The sequence below is a fragment of the Leptinotarsa decemlineata genome, unplaced genomic scaffold (genome assembly GCF_025532065.1).
Source record: "Leptinotarsa decemlineata unplaced genomic scaffold, Ldec_3_MD MMD2_tig00000505_RagTag_RagTag, whole genome shotgun sequence".
NCBI lineage: Eukaryota > Metazoa > Arthropoda > Insecta > Coleoptera > Chrysomelidae > Leptinotarsa > Leptinotarsa decemlineata.
Window position 1 is genome coordinate 18,934,409 of NW_027412549.1, and position 17,182 is coordinate 18,951,590.

Consider the following 17,182-nt stretch of genomic DNA (forward strand, 5'->3'; position numbering starts at 1 on the left):
CAAATCAAGATCTTCAGATAATGTGGTGCTGCAGAAAAAGCATATGCGTCACTGGAATCAATCAAGTCATCCCGGAGCGCCAATTAATTCTTGCTGTTGTTTCATAATTTCATGATGTGTATTACTTTTTTCTTTACTGTTACAATCGTTGTTAGTACCTTCATTATTCAGATAATTTAATATAATACTTTGGCGGCAAACGCATTATTCGGGAACGAACGTATCGAAAATTTGAATAAACATTGTTATTAGACAATACTCCAGTTTCTGTCGTTGGAAACTAATATCGGCTGTGGATAGTGAAGTGGCACCGGAGTCAGGATATACCGCAGTAGATTTCTGACTTTTTTTTTAATTGCGGTATTGAGATGTATTCTAATATATTTTTTTTTAAGTATTATGGCTACACTACCTGTTAGTGTAGCGACAACCGAAAACTCTTTCTCTACGTTACGAAAAATTAAATCGTGGCTAAGAGCTTCAATAGTTGAAGAGCGTCTAACCTAGTCTTTCTCAAAGTGGGCGATAACGCCTCCTTGTGGGCGCTGGAGGCCTACAGGGGGGCAGAAAAGGACACAGAGAAGACTGGGGGGCGTTGAAGCGGTTCAGGGGGCGATGGCTAATTTAAAAATGTTTTTTTTGCTTTCAACACAACCGCTTCTTTACCCTTAACGCACGTTTCCCCGTGTAACGTCATCTAGGGGACTAGACAGTAACTATGTCCTGCCCGATAGTTGTCAATCTGTACAATAGATGGCGGTAAGCTTCAATGCGAAGCGAGAAGTTTCTAGTCTCCATTCTCGAAAGTACTAGGCCCGCCCGCTGCCTCATATGAAAGCGCGCATGCCATCCAGACAGTAATTTCAGCTGAGAGGGTAAGGGAGCTAGGCTTCAACCTGATTGAACTGAGGATGACTTTTCACAGTCAGTAATGTCATTCGACGATATTGCGAACACAAGTGAATTTAGATCGTGGTGGTGAAAACTGTGAGTGATGTCATTAGCAAGTTTTTAATACTCGAATCTTCTCTTCGGCATTTTTGAAGACAAAATTATGTCGGAAGCAAAAAAGAAGAAACGGCTGTACCACTGAAGTAGATGAAGCAATAACGCGTTTCGGGAGAAGACGTAAAGGAAACATTTATTTTGTTATTTAAATATAGGTAGGTATTTTTAGGTACAGTACTTACATTTATTAATAAAATGCCTACTTTTTACTTGTAATTATTATTATCAAAATTAAATTATAACTTCTTGAGACTTGACCACGACTATGTAACCCCCTTGGCGCCAAAGCTGGATCCACCGTTGTTGCAATACTCACCAATGCAATTTCTTGGCCCGGCACTGAAAGGAACATATGCAAACGGATGTCTGTTGACACAATTATCCGGTAAAAATCTATCCGGATCGAACTTTTCCGGGTCGTCCCAGTATTTTGGATTCTTATGAATATCAAATATATGAATATGTACCGACGCTCCCTTTGGCAATAAATATCCATTGACGTGTATGTCGTCTTCGAGTATCCTTCCGATGAAAGGAACAGCTGGAAAAACTCTAAGGCTTTCTTTGATGACTCTTTCCATGAGTTTCAAATCATTCAAGTCCTTCAACGATGGATATTCCGTGGATTCACCTGAGGTCTGCATGATTTCTTCGTAAATCAAATCCTGAAAGCGAAAATAAAGATATCTGGAGTGTCTGTGAATGAACTAGACTTTATTTCATTTTTCATATTGAATAAAAATTTACTTTTTTGAGCACAGTTGAGCAGAAAGGATTCCTAAAGGTGCGTATTCACCAAAAAAGCAAGCACGAGCGAACAAGAGTGAACGAGAATTCTGCATCAATAATCGTTTGGTGAGTACGGGCTAGCGAGCGAGCGAACGTATGGTTGATAGCGTTCAGAAAAGATCGAGAAGAAGGCTCGCACAAAGTAGATGGATCAACTACGACTACGAACTTGAAGATATTCGCTCTGGTGTGGACGAGATATCGATATGTCGAGCAAACACGAGCGAACATGAGCGAACACGAGCAAACGAATGCTCGCTCATGCTCGCTTTTTTTGGTGAATACGCACCTTAATAGAACTCATTTGTTCTCTGGTATAAACAAAACTGGCTGTGACATAACTCTGGGCGGATTACTCATATCGGACTAAATTTTGATTTCCCTGTGCTTTTTCTTTTGAACTTACAGCCAATGATGAAACATAAAACTCCTGGGAAAGAAAGTTTTTGGATTTCTACTACTCCATCTTGATACAAAAAAAGGATGAGGGAATCTTCCAAAGAAAGGAAGGAAGTAATCAATTTGAAAATAAGTAACTCTATACATGGATGTGTAGATCATGCAAAGAAGTAACTTTCAGGCACAAACTGAAAGAAAGTCCTCCTGAAACAGCTACTTTCATATAAACATTGAATTATACGAAAGAAAAGAATCTTTCGAAACAAATACTTCTACATGAACACTGAATTATACAGAAGATATCTTTCTCTACTCAGTTTGTATTTCAAACATTCGTTGTGGAATAAAAATCAGATTTCATTCACATGAGTTCTACTTTAAATGAATGGTAACAAATTGCATTTACATGGAACACTGTCATCCTCACTGGTATACACCGATGTTTCGTCTTCTGCTTATGTCATCGATGACATCGTAATGACATTCATTCATTCATCAAGCTTATTCCGTGACATTAAAAATCGTAATTCGTGAATGAAGTGTGTGTATTTTATATAATGTTATCCAATTTGGTACTGATGAGCCTTGGGGCAAGTATCTTAAGGTGAAACATCGGTGTATACCAGTGAGGATGACAGTGTTATATGTAAGTGCAATTTGTTACCATTCATTCAATAATCACTTCTAAAAATATAACCCCTTCAATTCATAGAACTCCTGTTTTAGTTCGTATATACATTCTAAGGAATACTCATAGGAAAGGTACAGATGAGCTGACTATCAATGATGTCTGATACCACGCCAAAATTGAACTCACATTCTCAAACTGAAATGTTTTTAAATTCACCAAAAGACATTACCTCCATTTATATGGCTGCTGAAATCCACTGCTTCTTGGTGTTATCGATTCACAAAAGTGGGAGTGTTGTTCCAGAGAAATTTTTAGAGCTCTCTATTCTTCGAACTATTGCCTATGAAAAAACCAGAAATTTTCAAGGACAAAAAACAAGCACTACAGAAAAATCCTTGAGGCGCTTTTAGAGCGCTGGAGATTAAATACATTTGGGAAGTTTATTCTCCATAAACGTAGTTCTCCAAACGGAAGAGATCTTGAACAGTGAAGTTCGAGGTTTACTGAGATGAACCTCAAAAGTCACTTGAACACTTCCCGTGAAAATATCTATAGAAGAGAGACCAATCTCCAGTCTTTCTTTTATGTTCCAGACTATCAAGGTTGTAAGTGATGTTCGCGTCTTCAATCAGGCGGATAGCTCTTCTCAGGATAGAATCCAGCAGCTTCAGGGTATGCTTAGGGACAGAGCTCCATACATGAGAACAAAACTCCATAGAAGGTCTAATTTAAGCTTTATAAAGCATCAAGTTGCTGAGGTGTGTACATTTTTCTGGTTCGGAACAGTGTTCCGAACTTTTGAGAAGCACAGCCTTTACAATTCCAGCGACATGGTTGTGCCAACAAACACATGGAAGCAGAAAGCGGAAGTGTCTGTCCTGACATTATTATATACGGTTCCGAGACATTTATCTTTTTGGCGAAAACCTACACTTGGGTTTTTGTGGCATTGAATTGAACCTGGTTAGTCATCCCAATTCGAAATCACTTTCAGATCTTCATTAAGATATGCAACCTCCTGCTGCCCCTGAAGATGCATTCGCAGCCGATGTCTTTGAATCAAAATGGAGTAACGAGACAAGTGTGCTGTCGTCAGCAAAGTAGGTAATATATTGGATTCTTGGTTTTTTCAATAAATCGTTAATATACAATAAAAATAGGGTTGAAGAGAATGTGAATCCCTGGGGAATACCAGCGTAAATGGTGAAGGTATTCAAGAGATATCCATCGACGGCCACTTCAGGAAACGTTCTTTCAGGAAGCTGGAGAGCCATGCACAAAAATGATTCGACAAGTCATAACATCGACAAATGACTTTTCTTTCGGACCTGATAATGTACAGACGTCAACGATCAAGAATGGGATGCATAAAGTTGCGGAATCTACGTTGAGCACCTTGCAGACTTCCATCCAACTTTTTACGACTTCATTTAGGTCCTTATAAATGTCGAGACTTTTATCCCAAGGAGTGGGTTGCAGACAGCACTAATCAACAGCTCCATATCGTAATCTGCCATGATAAATAGTATGAAGCGTCAACCAGGGAGAGCCATTTTCACTCCTCGTGTGGAAGCCCTTACTCATGCTTTTGAATTTTTAGGACACGAGGCTCCCCGGCTCAAGGTGCAGATGTCGTGAGAGCTCTCGTCTCCCGTGAAGTGGCGGCTCCCGCCCTTCGTCTGAAAGCTCCGTTGCATTTTGGCTCTAAAGAGCCTTTCTTTCTCTCGGGAGTGAGAGACGTTAAGCTCCCCTTGTGAAAGGGCGCTTATTGTTATATACTTACCAGTCAACAAATTTTCGAGTTTTTAAAATCAAAGCGAATCTCACCTGCCATTTTTTATGTACTGCTAACATCATCAAGATGAAGCTAAGAGCTGATGAGGTGGTATCATGCCCCTGAAAAAATACAATGTTGAAGAAGTTTAATATTAATAGAGGTTTAATAGTATTTTTTTTTTCATTGAACCCAATGTTACGTTTTATATTAAACCGTAATAATAGGTGGCGAAAAATTCATTCAGACATATTGTAAATATGCAAAACTGATAATACTGAATGAAACTGTGAAATGCCCTTGATCGGTCTAGCTTTTGACCAATATGTAATCATTCTGCGTCTTATATCAAATGTTATTATTCTGAATGGTTGATTACATTAATTAGTATTTACAGTCCTTATTAAGAATTATGGAAACTTTCGATGAATAATTTATTTACGACGAATGTACTATGAATTAATTCTTTTATTTATATTCGAAGTATTCTAGAAGTAGAAACTAATTTGCACGCCGAGAGAGCTACTTAATGTTATATATTCTTTCGAAAGTAATCAGAATCGATTTTTACACAAAAAGAACACCTGGAATTTCGTTCAAATATTTCTAATATAAAATAGTTTTTTGAATGGCGTATATGAATTTCAACTGTAATAATTTTATTGTGAAAGCTGAAGCAGGTCCACTTTCGTTAGCAACATTTCAATTGTAATCTACAGAGCGTAACTAAATAAGTGTAAAACATTCAAGGAGGTGATTCCTCATCAAAAAAAAAGGATCTTTTATATAAAGAAATTTTATTGGAGCATCCCTTGTTAAGATACAGCCCCTTAAAAGGGGTACATAAAAGTTATATAACACTTGTTTTCACAAGCACTGAAAAAGTTACAATATTGAAATCAACCTGACGTTTTGTACTACCAAAATGACACTTAGCCAGAAATTTATTTGGTTTACCCCATGGTTGTAAGGGGCGGAAAACACAATCCCTAAAATTTATTTCCATTGTAACTTTTTGTTTTATTATTTGTTTACCATTTAAAAATTCATTTCCGATAGCCTGTTTCATTCTAAACAAAAAATATCTCTTGAGTTTTTTGCCCAAAATAAACCAGTTCGCAACAAAAAATTATTTTACGAACAACTACAGAGATACGTCGTCATAAATGCGGAAATACGAAACTAATCTATCTAGTAGGTCGCTATTAGCGATAGTGACAATTTAATTGGTATGACGCTGTCAGTTTGTGAATTTTCGAAATTAAATTAATACTAATTGTGTGATGTTGTTCTGTTCTTGATTTGTTACTTCAATAATTCACTTATTATTAAAATGGCAAACACAAATGAGGAAATGGCTGATATGCATTACGTTTACGGTCTCTCGCAAGGGAATGGGTTAGAAGCTTCTAGAAGATATGCTGAAATGTATCCTCAACGGCAGCATCCTTCACATAGAATATTTGCTCGATTTCATCAACGATTACGAGAATATGGTTCATTCGACAAAAGAACGCAGGATTGTGGTCGCCATCGAGAAGTACTAACACCACAGCTTGAGGAAGCAGTACTTGATTTGATTGAAGAACAACCTAGTACCAGTACTAGAAAGATTACTTTCCAGCTAAATGTTGATCATATGACGGTATTTCGAATTCTAAAGGAACAACTCTTATACCCTTACCATCAGCAACGAGTACAGGCACTGTTACCGCGAGACTTTCCGAACCATCTTGTCACCACATATCGTATAATTACCACATATGGGCTGATAAAAACCCTCACGCTATTGTCGAAACTAACCTTCAAGAACAGATGATTTAAATGGGCCTCATTTTCTACCTCCTTGATTAAATGGTGAGGCATACGTTCAATTTTTAAGAGAAGTGCATCCAGTACTGCTGGAGGAAGTTCCTTTGGGCGTCAGAAGGGATATGTTTTTTGTGCATGATGGGGCTCCCGCCCATTTTAGTCAAGTAGCACGTCAGCATTTAACTGAAACATATACAAATTTTATGTACCCCTTTAAGGGGCTGTATGTTAATAAAGGATGCTCCAATGAAATTTCTTTATATGAAAAATCCTATCTTTTTTTCGATGAGGAATCACCTCCTCAAATGTTTTACACTCATTCAGTTACACCCTGTATAGGGTCTTTCATTAAGCGCTTCATATCTTTAAATTCAAATAAAAAATGTTTCTGTGAGATATCGTGATTTTTCATTCGTTTGCAAGACCTTATGATGTAATTATGTGTGAAACATAACATCTTTCAAATGTCCGCCACGGCTTCTCTGGATGGAGCGCATCTGAAACGTTCAATTTTCCATGATTCTGGTGCATGAATCAGACTAAATTCGACCGATGACATGGGTTATGTTGGCTTTGAGAACCGCTGTGGTTTGTGGCTTATTCGCATACACCTGCGACTTGAGAAAACCCTACAAAAAATCTATTGGGTTCAAATCAAACGATCTCGGTGGCCGGTTCACATCACCTCCACGTGAGATGACCATGCTCAATTCGCTCGTGTAGAATATCCAATATAGCATGAACTGTGTGGCGTGTAAAGTCATTCTGTTGTAACCACATGTCGTTGATCGTTGACAGATCATTCAATTCCGGCCAAAAGAAGTTGGTAATCATCGACCCATAGTGCCCGCCGTTGACAGTAATCGCTTGGCCAACATCGTTTTAAAAGAAATGTGGACCGATTACACCGCCAGCCGAAAATCCACGCCAATCATCAACTTTTTCGGGATGCATTGAACGCTTTCGGATCTCATGTGGATTGGTACTGACCCAAATTCGACAAATATGTTTGTTCACGTACCCATTCATTCAGAAATGGTCCTCATCGCTGAAGATGATTTTTCGATGAAAATTAGGGTTAGTTGTCAACTGCTCCAGAGTTCATTCAGCCAATACACGTCGTTGTCTACAGTTCTTGGGTCATTTGTATTCTGTACGTGTGCAGACCCAAGTCACGACGCAAAATTTGCCAAGATGTGGTCTGCGAAAGGCCGAGTTCTTGTGAGCGACGCGATTCTCCTGCACACTCTCACAGATAGCGGCCATGTTTTCGGCAGATCTTGCATTTCGTTGACGTACGAGTCGATCGTTTACTGAACCACCACATAGCGAATAGTAATACTCAGTAAAGACAATTTTATGGTGTCCATGAAATGGGGGAAGCGTGCCCATATGATAAAAAAAATATTACTTGAACGTATTGTGGAATATTTGTTTGAAGGTGATTGACAATGTTTCATGATGAATTTTACTGGTTCGGACTTCCATTGTCTACTATACAAAATGATTTGGTCAGTCGGTAGCCAAGCGGTTCGGTGTGGGTGCTTTGTTCACTCACTCGAATTGACTGCCGTGCTGGTCGGTGGTTCAAACCCTAGTCTGAACGATCGATCTTCACTTGCTACCGACAACCCGTGTTAGGAATCACACGTTAAAAGGTAAGACCTCGTTAATCCTTGGATCGCACAAGTTTCGACTTCTGAGGGTTGTCGTTCGTAGGGGTGCGACAGCTGGTTAACGGAAAAACAGATTTTAAACAGATTTTTTTTTAAACAGAACAGATTTGAAATACCTGAAACAACTAAAAAAATAAAAATTAAAAATGAATAGCTGAAAATAACAATTATATTAAGCAAAATAAACCTGAAATGAAATAATAGTGAAATAAACTATAAGTAAAAATATAACAATTGAATAAATAAAAATAAAGGAATGAAAAAAGAAAATAATAAAAAGTGTAGAGATTCCAAGTCACGTTAGTTCACGACGTTTCGATTGTTAGTATCTACAATCCTCTTCGGGTGATTCCTCCGAGAGATGACTATTTATAGGTCGTTGAAATACTTTCACTTATCCCTGCTTTCCATTTTCCGCTTCACTGGTCCGTGGGAGATGACCGTTTTGGCGGGAGTTGGCCATTTTTCGCTTGATGATGGGTTTCCATATGTTGCGTATTTCTTCGCTGGCCTGGCTGAATACGTTGTTGGACAACATGTATGCGGCTTCCTTGAATTTTCTCCTAAACCAATGTTCCTCTTTGTGCAAGATCTCAGCTTGGGACCACTCGATGTTGTGTTGATGGGTCCAAACATGGTCTGCTATTCCTGATTTGCTGGTTTTCCCTTGCTGTGTGTGTTTCTTGTGCTCGGCAATGCGAACATTCAATGGTCTCTTAGTTTCACCAATAAAGGATTTTCCGCACTCACAGGGTATCAGGTAAATGCAATTCTTGGAATCGCCGTCCGCGTTTGGTGGCCTGGTTTTCGTAAGGCTGCTACGGATAGTGTTACCGGATCTGAAACACATCAACAGCGAGAGACCTTCCATCACCTTCACAATGGAGAAGGAAATCCACAACGAATTGCTATTCTTAGACGTTTTGGTGAAGAGGACCGACACTAAGTGGGAAACATCTGTATACCGAAAACCCACTCATACGGGACAGTATCTGAACCACGAATCCAACCACCATCAATCGACTAAAAGAGGAATCATCAAGACTATTAGATCGTGCTTTTGGGCTCTGTAATACAAAGGAAGGTCTCGAGAAAGAACTAGATATCATCAAAAATGATCTTCAACGGAATGGCTACTCCAAAGCGATGGTAGAAAAGTTTTTAGCTAAAATACAGCAGGAGCCTCGCAAGGAAGAGACGCAGTCACAACCAGTGCTTGCACTTCCCTACATCAGAGGATTATCGGAGAGGATAAGAAGAATTGGTTCCAAGTACAACATCAGAACCTGTTTCAGATCCGGTAACACTATCCGTAGCAGCCTCACGAAAACCAGGCCCCCAAACGCGGACTGCGATTCCAAGAATTGCATTTACCGGATACTCTGTGAGTGCGGAAAATCCTATATTGGTGAAAATAAGAGGCCATTGAATGTTCGCATTGTCGAGCACAAGAAGCACATACAGCGGGGGAAAACCAGCAAATCAGGAATAGCAGACCATGTTTGGACCCATCAACACAACATCGAGTGGTCCCAAGCTGAGATCTTGCACAAAGAGGAACATTGGTTTAGGAGAAAATTCAAGGAAGCCGCATACATGTTGCCCAACAACGTATTCAGTCAGGCCAGCGTAGAAATACGCAACATATAGAAACCCATCATCAAGCGAAAAATGGCCAACTCCCGCCAAAACGGAACCAGTGAAGCGGAAAATGGAAAGCAGGGATAAGTGAAAGTATTTCAACGACCTATAAATAGTCATCTCTCGGAGGAATCAGTCCAGTCATCACCCGAAGACGATTGTAGATACTAACAATTGAAACGTCGTGAATCAACGTAACTTGGAATCTCTACACTTTTTATTATTTTCTTTTTTTTTCATTCCTTTATTTTCATTTATTCAATGGTTATATTTTTACTTGTAGTTTATTTCACTATTATTTCATTTCAGGTTTATTTTGCTTAATATAATTGTTATTTTCAGCTATCCATTTTTAATTTTTTCTTTTTTTAGTTGTTTCAGGGATTTCAAATCATTTTATATTATAGACAATGGAAGTCCGAACCAGTGAAATTCGTATTGTGGAATATTTCATCCGTTCATTTGGCTGAATGACAGCTAATTTGACAGATGTAGCTTCAACAAGATGTCCGGTATTAATCATCAAAGTTTGGAAGTCTCTGTTGAAAGACCCGTCAACTCGCTAAGCTGAGCCCATTCAAGAAAGAACTGAAAAATTGGATTTTAAACCTTTCTAGATCATTCACCCATAAACTGATCGATATAAAGAATAATTTCTGAAATGATACAATGGGACCAAAAGACTATTCTACAGAGGTCTTCGTTTTCATTGTAGACTAAGTTTTTTTCAATGAAAAAGTATCGATACTATAAATCACAAATAGCTTCATTTATATATGTGTATTTGTGTATATGTATGTATTTATATGTATACGGTAATTGGTCTTTTGTCAAAACGTATACACCTTTATCCTTCATTATTTACTGTCATTATTTTCTTTCATTGTTCCACGACAAGTATATGTTTTTGTGGATTATCACTCATATTTATTCATTTATATTTCATTTCATGATATAATACTATGTAAATTATGTATAATAAATATAATTTGAAAAAACCAAGAAATACGCTCTCAAAGAACATCGAACTAAAAAGTTAAAAATATTTTTTTTTAAATAAGCTCAAAACAATAACCATCGAAAAATACTAGTATTATTGTGAAAAAAGCGTGGGCACTTTGTGTCATATTTTTTGTATATCTAGCGCCTACGCTTTTTTCACAATTATACTACTATTTTTCGATCGTTACTGTTTTAAGCTTATTAAAAAAATATTTTTTACTTTTTAGTTCGATATTCTTTAAAAGCCTGTTCCTTAGTTTGATCAAACTCTATTTATTTTTAACTTTTTAGTTCGATGTTCTTCAAAAGCGTGTTTTTTAGTTTTTTTTTAAACTATATCTATTTTTCACTTTTTAGTTTCATATGCTATAAAAGCGTGTTTTTTAGTTTTTCAAACTATATTTATTTGTCAAATCAATCTCTTGATTTGATATGTAATGTCAAGCACCTTAATTCTCATTTTTCGATTTTTTGAAATATTTAAGTAGGTAACTGAATTTTTTAGGAGTACATTTTACGATAACGTTTTCATTGTTGAAATCCATATTCTGGTTTGCTTTCAAATAATGGAATTAGATTTTAAAATGTGTCTTTCATTTCGTTCAAAACTTTTTTCTGTATCAAATCACGGGTAATTGAAAATATTTAAATATCTAAATATTTTATCTGTAGTATTCATTTTCTTTTGAACAACCTTTCAAAGAGGTTACGTACAGCGCCATCTGCCCGCGAATAGATCAAGCAATAATAATGAAGATAATTCTGTCTATACAGATCCCGAGCTTGGGAGTTACAAGCAAACAAACATACATATATACAAACATACATACAGGTGAAGCTGATATGAAGCGTGTAAAAATATCATCAAAACCATTTATCTACCTGCTTGATTTATTATGTATTATATAATTAACTCTGTCATGTGTTCTAGTGAACAAATACAAGGTGATTTAAAAGTACTTTGACAAACTTCAGGAGGTTATTCCTCACAATATTCTAATATAAATTGTCCAAATAAATGAATATCCGAAAACGATTCGTTTTCAAGATACAGGATGTTGAAATTTTATTTTTATTTTCGTTTTTTTTCAAATAACTTTTGAAATACTGAACTTAATTAAACGAAACTTGGTAATAGGAGGTTTTTGAGTTGTCGAATTCGAACCTGATGTTCTTATTGCTCTTACTCGTAGGAGGCACCACCTACACGTCTTTTTCTTTTTTGGGCGTACTTCTAGCACATTTTTCAGTAAAAAAATCGATTCATCTATCATATCTACGTAAATAAGCTACCCTTGTTACTGGTCGCTGTAAGCAAACGTTTTCTAATTATTTGGACTTGAAAACTTCAAGTCGATTATTTGATAATCGATGCATGTTGAAGTTATTACGAATATTTTGCATTTTTCACAAGAATGCTTTGGAAATAAATTTGACGTTTGTGAGTAGTTTTGGTAATTACATATTTTGTGACAGTTAGACGTTTTGTTGAAGTTTCCGTAAGTAGAAGTAGAAAACAATTATTTTGAAAAAATGGATTATTTAAACAATACCTAATGCTCATTTAGCCGATATGCATTTCGTTTATGGCCTTGCGGATGGCAATGCGCGCTAAGCAAGACGTATTTACCAGGAGCGATTTCCTAATCGAGTACTGCCTTCAGCTCCAACATTTGCTAGTCTCCATCGTCGTTTGGCAGAAACAGGTAGCTTTAAGAGGGCAGCTGATATTATTGAAGACCACGAGCAGTCCGGACCCCAGAATTGGAAGAAGCTGTTTTGAACGCTCTCGAGGAGAATCCAGAAACAAGCACAAGAGTCCACAGTTTAGAGAATTATCCACGATCAACAACAAGCTCTTTTGCCACGAGACTTTCCCCAACGCATTACTATGTGTACATGGTTTTTGAGAAAATTGGCTGGAAATCCTCAATATTTAAGATACGTACTCTTCACGGACGAGGCAAACTTCTCCCGAAATGCTATCACAAACTTTCATAACTACCATGTTTGGGCTCTTGAAAATCCGCACACAGTTAGTGAAAGGCATTATCAATATCAATTTTCTATAAATGTATGGGCGGCAATAATTGATAATTACTTGATAGGTCCTTTCTTTCTTCCGCTCCGACTGAATGGCGCAACTTACAGACACTTTTTAGAAAATGAATTGCCGGGACTACTTCAGAATGTACCATTAGAAATTCGTATCCGCATGTGGTTAATGCATGATGGGACTCCGGCCCATTTTAGCGTTGTAGCCAGGGAATTTCTCAACACAGTCTATCCAAATCGATGGATCGGTAGGGGCGTAGAAGAACCTAACCAGGCGTGGGCCCCAAGGTCTCCAGATCTAAATCCGATAGATTTTTATTTTTGGGGGCATTTGAAGTCACTAGTTTATAAGACTCCAGTAGTGAACGAGGATGATCTAAGGAACCGAATAGTAGACGCCTGTACTGACTGTATCTTCGCTGAAGGTGGACACTTCCAACAATTTATTTGAATACAATTTAGTTTCGTTTATTTTAGTTTATTCTACGTATTCAAAATTTCCTGAAATAAAATGTTGACATTTCTTGCAAATTTTATTGAAACAAATACTGATTATGCACCCTTGATACAAAAATAACTATTTCGCTTGAGGATGTCATGAAGGAACGTACCCAACAGTAATGACCTCTTCAAACGAGTAAAACGTCAAATTCATTTCCAAAGCATTCTTACGGAAACTTCAACAAAACGTCTGTCACAAAATATGTAATTACCAAAACTACTCACAAACGTTAAATTTATTTCCAAAACATTCTTGTGAAAAATGCAAAATATTCGTAATAACTTCAACATGCATCGATTATCAAATAATCGACTTGAAGTTTTCAAGTCCAAATAATTAGAAAACGGTTGCTTACAGCGACTAGTAACAAGGGTAGCTTATTTACGTAGATATGATAGAGGAATCGATTTTTTTATTGAAAAATGTACTAGAAGTACGCCCAAAAAGTTATGAATCTTTAAAAAAGAAAAAGACGTGTAGGTGGCGCCCCCTACGAGTAAGAGCAATAAGAACATCAGGTTCGAAATTCGACACCTCATAAACCTCCTATTACCAAGTTTCGTTTAATTAGGTTCAGTATTTCAAAAGTTATTTGAAAAAAACGAAAATAAAAATAAAAATTCAACATCCTGTATCTTGGAAACGAAGCGTTTCCGGACATTTATTGATTTGGACAATTCATATTAGAATATTGTGAGGAATCACCTCCTGAAGTTTGTCAAAGTACTTTTGAATCACCCTGTATATTATTATTAGTTACTCCTAGAGGAACAACAATTTTTTCATTCAATTATATTGAGAAGTACTTGAAAATTGATGTTTTTTTCGTGAGAAATATTTTCTATCGTTTTTCAAAAATAATACCTCGAACATAAAAGTATTAACTTCATCCTTTATCCCTTCATCATCAATGACTCCGTCGATCATTTTAGCGTTGAGCAACAAATCTAACAATGCCAGCTTTTTCTTCTGCGGAAAGTTGTCATCGCCTTGTGTGTTCTCAAATGTTTCGAACTTCTCAAATTTTTCTTTGATGATATTCTCCGTGAATTTGTGTAGCTTTTCGATTAGTTTTCGTTCTCTATAACCTCTCGGGGTAGCGTAATAATAGATTGGATACGAATAGAGCCAGGGTCTGGCTAACCTATAAAAAACCATTGGACCAAGTTCATGTATGGCCTCAACATAGATTCTGTCTTCCTCATTTTCAATATTTAGTTTTACTCCCATGGCTGTCTCTGAAATGAAGATAAACTTTATTTAGTATAATTTCTGTAGATTCAAACTGAAATATAAAGTGTATTCATGTACCAGTCATAAGTCGCATTTATTTTAAGAAATAATAATAATTGTTAATTAATTTATAAGCAAACAAGAGTACAGATTATGTCAATAAAAATGAATGTGATGAATAAATATTGAAATCGCGAAGGCATATGCTTGTCTTGGAAAAAATCACAAAAATAATATTTAAATTTGATTATAATCAAAATTATTATCATAATTAATGAGGTAAACACACTCATATGAGTGGTTTTCTTGAGATTAAATGATAAAATGACTAAAGATAAGAAAATCTTTGAAGAACTGTAGTATCTATCTATGAAAGGTCAATAATAATTTTTCAATGAGATTTGAAAAGGGACTACAATATTTTTGTAATTTACTGTATATTGCGCACGAATGAGACCAGGTAATTAGGAGACACGTTTTTATGTCATAAATTTTACGTCGGTTGTTAAGTTAGGTCTAAAGTGAGTGGGTCTATTTGACCCTCCACCGAAACCCGCAAGGGTTTATCGTGGCTCATTCCTTTTCACACTCGACCAAATAAACCCAGCTTTTTAATGAAGCTGATTAGTTTGTATGGTCTTTCAGGTCAGGTCAGTAAGAGTATGGCTCTGCCGAAATCTAAAAACATGATTCAGTCCCCAGCGGGGCAGACACAAAGTATGTGCTCTGCTGTTTCATCATTTTTCAAACAGAGGCGACATACACTGTCTTCCGACAGTCCAAGTCTCTGCATATGATGATTCAAATGACAGTGCCTGTAAGAAGGACTGTTAGACATTGTAGTCACCCCTACTGTAGTCCAACAACTGGTATCAAGCTTTTAAGGGTAAATAAACGCCTTAGTGTGAGTCAATACTGGAAGATTCTGCCAGAAGTCCATAAATTTGGCCATCCAGGTGTTTACGTTGGTTGTGGATTACTTAATAAATCTGTCAAAACGAATGAATATAGATATATTCTCCACTCGTCGAACTGTTCATCTATTCACTCCTTTGGACCCACTACTCATTGATGTCGGTTGAAACCAAACTTCTACCAGATACTTTTCAGGCGAAACTTTTTCAAATTCGAGTACGGCTGACGAAACTGTGAATACCAATGATGTTTTTCCTAGGTGTCTCCCGCGAAGTCTACTTAGAACACGAGACTAGTGACATAACACCCGATGCTGTTGACACCGTAACATACCGTGCCTTCAACACCAAATAATGTTAACTCAGAAACATAGAGTGGTTTTCAACATTATGTAAAATGAAAATTTCTAGAGAACTAGGTTTTGACATCAAAGAGGACTCACTGTTACCTACAATTACCGGCTGAGTCAAACAGAGAAACAATTCTTGATACCATATGCCAAATTGGAAGTTATGAAAAATAAATAGCACTTGCAATATGATTATATTTCTGAAGTTATACTTCTTCTGACTCGTTTGGGAAAAATGATGAGAGTAATTCCTTACGATGTACGCACACACCGTCACGAAAAACCGACACCCTGAAGTTAGCTTCTTCTTCTTCTTTAATTTATATGGCCGTTGCTTCTGCGTCGAGTGCATTTGGCCAGACTCTCCCTGTCCATAGTGAACAGAAGCTCCGCCCGGGGGTGCAGTTGTCTTGCTCGAGGCTATGCTGCCACCCTAAGGTTTCTCATTCACTTTTTCTTTTATAAAAACACTTCATTTTCTACTAGGGGGCCACCATTCCTTTCAATATTATGTTCACAAATAACACATCTTGACGACCTCGTCGAATCCGTCGACATAAAGCCTATTTACTGTCGCCAGTGCTCTCAAAATTTCTTTCACTTGATTTTATTTTTTGAAAAACAACTCACTTTTGGACTCCACGACATCCACGGCCAACTTTGAGGACGGTCGTTATCGGCACAACCATTCCCTGTCGCGATGGGAAGGGAAGTCCCTGAAGTTAGCTAGTCAACATTTTAGTTTTCCAAGAAAAATAATCAACAGAGTTATCACGTATGTTTGCGTGATTCCTAGTATTCACAATATTTATTCAAGTGTTTTTGAACCTACAACACGTGTTTTGTATCAGTCCGAATAAAAAATATATAAATAAATATTCATAGATATATATTTTTCTCAAATAATATATCGTGGTGACTGATATTTATTGACAATCAATGAAGTCGCCCCGGAGCGCCAATTAATTTTTATTGTTGTATTTATTTTATTTTTATCGTTATCTTAAAATTCATAAAATGTATTTAAAGGGACCCAAAAATTGTTTTCGAGATTTTGGGTCAAATAAAGTTGTATATTTATTAATACAAAGATAATTTGCTATGATTATAAGTGATAAAATTGGTTTTTACATATTACTTCGAATACGTTTGTAGAATTCGAGGTTAGTTGACGGTATGTATTATTTATTTTCATCATAAACTAAAATAAATGTTCACATTATCATTTCATATGTAATGAGGGTACAAATAAATTAATAAATTATTACTGAATACAAATAATAATTATTAAAGTCCCGAAAAATTAAATTATTCCAAATATTAAATTGAACTAAATGTGTCTTAAAGTAATCTTATAATTTTAAGTAATAAAATTTATCATTAGGTTTTCCTATAC

General features: G+C 36.6%; 1 protein-coding gene across 1 annotated transcript in view; it reads right to left on the bottom strand.

Moving 5' to 3' along the window:
- LOC111516322 (cytochrome P450 4C1) overlaps positions 1 to 17,182 on the bottom strand; it is a 32,351-nt gene that overhangs the window by 2,995 nt on the left and 12,174 nt on the right. The window contains exons 5-7 of the mRNA XM_074174197.1: positions 14,154 to 14,527; positions 4,655 to 4,723; positions 1,325 to 1,673 (exon numbers count right to left, since the gene is read on the bottom strand). Coding sequence (XP_074030298.1) covers positions 1,325 to 1,673; positions 4,655 to 4,723; positions 14,154 to 14,527 — 792 coding nt within the window. The remainder of the gene's footprint in view (positions 1 to 1,324; positions 1,674 to 4,654; positions 4,724 to 14,153; positions 14,528 to 17,182) is intronic.